This window comes from Pinus tabuliformis, chromosome 6 (genome assembly GCF_031772625.1).
Source record: "Pinus tabuliformis cultivar Carrire ecotype Pingquan chromosome 6, CPIR1, whole genome shotgun sequence".
Lineage (NCBI taxonomy): Eukaryota > Viridiplantae > Streptophyta > Pinopsida > Pinales > Pinaceae > Pinus > Pinus tabuliformis.
Window position 1 is genome coordinate 1,893,162,720 of NC_142292.1, and position 5,883 is coordinate 1,893,168,602.

Genomic DNA, 5,883 nt, shown 5'->3' on the forward strand with positions numbered 1-5,883 from the left:
CTGTCAACTTAGAAATTAGATCCTGAGCAACCTGCCCCAGACCAGCTGTCAGTTTACAAATAAGCAACCTGCCCTCAGACCAGCCATAAGATTATGGCAAGTTCCATGAGCTAAGATGGCTCAATGGCATCCAGTAACAACAAGCAGATGTTGTTTATTCATATCATACATAATGGGTGCAGAGTATAATCGATGGTTGTCACTAAAAACCTCTATTTACCAAAGCTTACGCAATTTATGCATGCGAGTTTGTAAAAATTTGAAATTTTCATAGAACCTGCAACTTTGCCAGACACTGCGTTACCAATGTCAAGATTATTATATTAGGGATTACAGAGCACTATTTCTTCATCAAACAATCAATCCCCTTGCAATGGCTTTATTGGTCTCCAAATGAGTAGTCTCATAAACAGGAAGCTCTTTTTGGTACACGCTCATGTTCATGTCAATTTCTGCCAAATTCTCTAGCTCAAACAGGTCAGAACTTGAACAACTGACATCGTCATCATCTTCCTCCTCTTCGTCTTGTTTTTCAAGACCCTTAATTACCACAACTTCCATAATGCTCCTTGATTTTTGATACTTAGTAATTATGTCCTTTGCTGTTGCTGCATGCCAGTCCTCCTCAAGAATATGAAATTGCAATTCTTTGCTGAGCAGTGAAAGCTTGTATGCATCTGTAGATGGATATGTATGTAGATTATTAACAGGATTCGGCTTATGGAGATACTTGTCCCCAGAGGGGTTAGAGTCCTCATCCAAAGTTCCACTTGTTGGATAGAAAGTCACAGATCTTTGACTCATCCCACTACTGTTCTTCGATCCTCTGGATGTTTTACTCAAACATGGCCTAGATTGTACTGAAGAAGAAGATGAGTCAACAGAGGTGGGTTTTTTCTCAGAAGATTCATATGAATTGGTGTCACTTACAGACAAAAATAATGAAAGCTTCAATTTCTTGGTACTGCCAGCCATAAACAACGAATTGAGAAAATTTGCGAGCTTCCTCCCTGGAGAAGTTGGCTTCTTGGGCTTCTTGGAATCCTTCCAAGCTTGAGAGTTTGACTTTAAATTAGCCTGATAATCTACAGGGATGAAAGGCTTCTCCATAGAACAAAAATCCCCATCTCTAACAGATGATTTTCCATGTAAAGCTCGAGTGCATTTTCCACCAACAGCCCATTTCCCTGCTCTGTCTTCAAAACCCATATGATGTAAATTTCTTTCTATTTTAGCAGTAGCAATAGATGAAGTTTGTCTGCAGAGAGATTCCGCATCTGAAGAGAAATATGGGTAGCTGGAGGTGGAATCACTTGTATATGTGTTTTTTCTCTATATGCGCATATATTCCATATATATGTGCCTCTTTCGTATAGGTGCATATACAAAAGATATGCACATATACAAAAGTTGTGCATATATGGAAGATATGCAATACATAAGATGCACATATAGAAAATTTATGTGACTTCCGTATATGCACATCTTTCGTACATGCACAAGTTCTATATATGAACGTATCTTACGTATACCCATAGACATTTTGACAATAGTATTGAACCTTGTTGCTAATGGGCTCTCTTCTCTTGAAAGTGAGATGAAGTTCTTTGCATAGTGAAATGCCTCCCAGGAGGCTTGCTAGTGATTAGTTTTTGAGAGCAAGATATGCCTATGAGGCTAAAGAAACCACTGGAAGCTTCTGGTTGATGAACCTATTTGATTTGGGAAGAATCACTCAGGTGCTTATGAGGAATCTTGAACCACCAGGAGGTGCCTTAGAACTCTGGTCCTTCAACAACGATGCCTAGGCGGCTCTCCCAATCAACAATAACAAATTTCTTAATGGTATTTTAATCCCTCTATTCTCCTTGGCACTAGTCCCACCTTGATGTTAGAGGTTGGGGTCTAGGCGGGCTTGGAGGTCGGCCCCTTTAATATTATGAATGCATAAAACATAATCAACATGTTTTTCTTCAATATGTTTTATCTAGACAAAATAATACAACATGTTACAAATATTCATAATTGAACTAATACAACATGTTACAAATATTCATAATTGGTGAAATTACAAGCATACATATATGTGTTTATATAAATAACAAATTTGTAATTTGTAAAAGAGATATTAATTTATATTTTGTTTTTCTTGCCATAAAATTATTAATGTAAAAATCCAATGATGAATGTTTCTCTTATAAATTTAACGAAAAATTAAGTTTTGAGCTACTAGATAATTACCTTGAGAGATTATATTTTGACTTACTTCATAGTGAGCTCTACATGGTAAAAAATATAAATATTCATTATGTTAATAGTTTTAAATGTTGCACCAATTCTTTACATATAAGGTTTGGTTTTTTCTAATTTCATTATTTTAAAAATAAAAAACAATCAATTTTCTTTGTGAAATTAGCCTCACAATTGTATTCCTTGTCCACAATTTTTACGTATTTATTCCTCATTTAAATGGAAATATTGCAGCAATACAAACAATTATCTTATACTTTCTTCTTAAAAAATATCATTTAAAAAGAATTCAAAATCCATATAATTATGGAAAAATTAATATATATGTGTACAATTTTCTACATTCCATATTTAATATAGATTTAAAAAAAAAAAAAATGATATATGTGTAACTCAGTTGCCTTAAGTACTAAGTAAATTATTTATTAATTATTTATAATAAGACATTAAAAAGAGAGAGTAGAAATTGGATGTCTATGAGCTTCCAAGAAATAATCCACAACTATATTAGCTCAAGGGTGCTTTTTCAAAATCAAGTCATTACAACAATATTCATCAAACTAACAATAATAATAGTTCTAGTGAAGCATGTAAGATAATCCCAATTGAATATTTATTTCTAATAAAATATTAAAATATATAACATAATTATTATAGGTATTCATGAAATATATCCATTAATTATCATTCCTTATTCCTTATTTTGAACATAATTAAAAATAACAAAATATCTCATTAATCTAAATACAATTTTAAACTATGCTTCTTATTTAAAAATAAATAAAAAACTTTAAATAAATTTTTACATTAATTTTAATTCTTTATATTAAATGTAATTAAAAATAAAAATAACTAAATAACTCTTAACCTCAATACAATTTTATACCATGTTATTATTTGAAAAAAAAGGGAAAATATGGCCAAAAATTTCATTTAACAAGAAAATAGAATAACTTAATTTTATACCATGTTTTTATCTCAAAAAAAGAAAGGAATAACATGACTAGAAATTTCATTTAACAAGAAAATGGAATGACTTTTCCAAATCTGTTGCGTTAAATCCATTTGTATATTATAATTCCTTTTTAAATGAGAAAGGCAAAAGGACGGGCACAGAGAATAATTTTTCAAAAATCACAAATTGGAAATGACTTAAAATGCGTTGACACTTTGTTTTTTCTAAATCAGAATATGTATTAATAATCATTGTAGACTTCAAATCTGAAATCACAAATTGGGCAAATTGGAAATGACCTGGAAATATGTATATCCTTTTCTTTTTCTAATTTAGAATATATATAATAATCATGGTATACATTAACTCGACCCTCGGGCTATCCCTAATTTCTAAACGGAACGATCTTCCTCACGCTACGGCTTCAAATGACGTAGAAGAACGAAACGAGATGTGTCCACTCTTTTCCGTGAGGTTAGAAGATGCTCACTTCAAATTAAAAATCTTCTTAACATTCTCCCTCGTCAATTAAGATTGAAAGCTTTCAGAAATTCAATTGTCCATCCATTATTCATTCCAAACGTGAAACCATCTGAAAGCTTTAAATTTTAAAATGAAATGAAATTAAAGGTGAATTCAAAATTAAAATTGAAAGCTTTTTAAAAATTAAATTTGTTGGCTCTTATTCCAAACGTGAAATCAGAAAATACATAGAAAATTTGCACTGTTATTCATTGAAAGACCAAAATAATATAAATAATTACCGACTTGATCTGCTTTGTGATTTGTGTGTTAGACGTTATTTTCCAAAGCCTCCACAAAGGCAATGGGAATTGGCTCTAAACAGTGATTGCGATTGCTTGCTCTGGTCAACGAGGACGTCTTTATCTACAACTAATTCCTACTCAAATTTAATTTATACATAAATCTCATTGTAAATATTACTCCTAATTTATAAATTGAATAACTTTTCAAAATCAATATCTCTCACGCTCAGGATCAAAACGATTTTAAAAAGAAGAAAAAACAAAACTAGATGTGCCCACTGCTAGATGCTAACTTCAAATTAAAAATCTTCTTAACTTTATTGGTGTGGGTATCAACAAAGTAATGCAACAAATCATGGATTGCATAGACATTGCAGTTCGCTGCAGGAAATAATTGGTGCCTCTAAAAGATGTAGTAATGAAAATAAAGCCTATTGTTAAGCAGATCTAGAGAGACCGCCAGGCAATAAAGAAGAACAAGAATGATAAGGGTTCCGCTGTGAGTATATGGCTTAAATATTTGAATGCCCTTCTCCAAGAAGCATCATAGGTGGCACGACGTAGCACAATACCAACCATGTGTAATGTTATAAAACCAGCTTGAAGATCTATGATTTGATGACGTTGCACAATACCAATAATGTGTAACTTTATCAAACCAACAAGAAGATCTATGATTTGATTTTACACATCAAAGAGCATCTCAAATTGTCTCCTTTGGTTGAGTTTGTCCAACTTCCAGAGCTATTAGAGGAACAAACTCAGAACCTCCAACAGGAATTTCAGCAAATTAAGGAAACATTAGAAGCACAACCTTCGTTCTGCAAGCAGTTCCCATGGTGGTCCTGCTCTAACCGGCTGCGCAGAGATGAAGCGTATCGACGAACCTTTTATAGTGGGACAACAGGAAGCCTTTTCATTTCTTGAATATTTGGTTATGGAATATGCGGAGGCTAAGAATATTGGCGTGCTTGGCAAGGGTTGATTTCAGCACCACGTTGGCATCCCCAATAAATAAACTATTGGTAATATCAAGCTGCACAGTGTCCTCTGCAACAATGGCGGTATAATCCAAATAACAACCGATGCTCCTCATCTGAGTCAATCCACCGAGCTTTAGTTTGATTCCAACTCCTCCGAAGCCTGTGGCCTTGTTATAACAGTGAACTCCTGTGAGGATATTGGCTTGACCTGTCACTGCAATCCCCACAGCAGCCGAAAAGATGACAACGTCCGTTACAGCGTTGTCGTTGCCCATGAGGCTTATGCCCACGCCGTTGAATTTCTTCTCATCGGGGCTTCCGTCGGTGGTAATGCGCTACCCCAAGAAGGAATTCTGGATATATGTCTTGTGCCCGCCCTGAACCATGATGCCAGACGACTTGAAATGCGAGATATAACAATTATCAATGTTCAAATTTTGAATTTGGGTGGGGCGGGTTCACCAGTTCAAACTTTGAATTTGGCACGGCGGATTCACCAGTTCAAACTTCGAATTTGGCACGGCGGATTCACTAGTTCAAATTTCGAATTTGAATTTGAATTGTTCGGTTAACATGGAGTAACATGCTTGCTCAGCGCGTCACATCTCAGATGCCCCGTCCAGATGCATAGCATAGCATGGTATGGTTTTATGTATTGTACATGGCGGTTATCCATGGTATGGTTTACCGGAAAGCGCTTGTCCAGAAATATTCAGGTGTGTCAGCGTGATTGTACTACCGTCTATGCCCACGGAATGACAGTAATGTAAGGGAGCATTTATGGAACGTGTTAGTGTAAGGACATAGCATTTATAATGCTATAGGGTTGGAAATAGGAACTGCTATCGAACGACACGTATATATCTAGAAGAGACTTTAATGGTGACAGCGTCCGAACTCCAAGCGAATTGGTCTAAATTCTTCCATT

General features: G+C 34.6%; 1 protein-coding gene across 1 annotated transcript; it reads right to left on the reverse strand.

Annotated features, from left to right (window-relative positions):
• Positions 1 to 351: 351 nt before the first annotated feature.
• LOC149266729 (protein BIG GRAIN 1-like B) lies at positions 352 to 1,209 on the reverse strand. The gene has a single exon (XM_089409060.1). It carries the CDS (start codon positions 1,207 to 1,209, stop codon positions 352 to 354), a length of 858 nt encoding a protein of 285 aa, XP_089265186.1.
• Positions 1,210 to 5,883: the final 4,674 nt, after the last annotated feature.

Coding starts and splice junctions, on each gene's coding strand:
- LOC149266729 (XM_089409060.1), bottom strand. CDS start 1,209: ATGGGTTTTGAAGACAGAGCAGGGAAATGGGCTGTTGGTGGAAAATGC.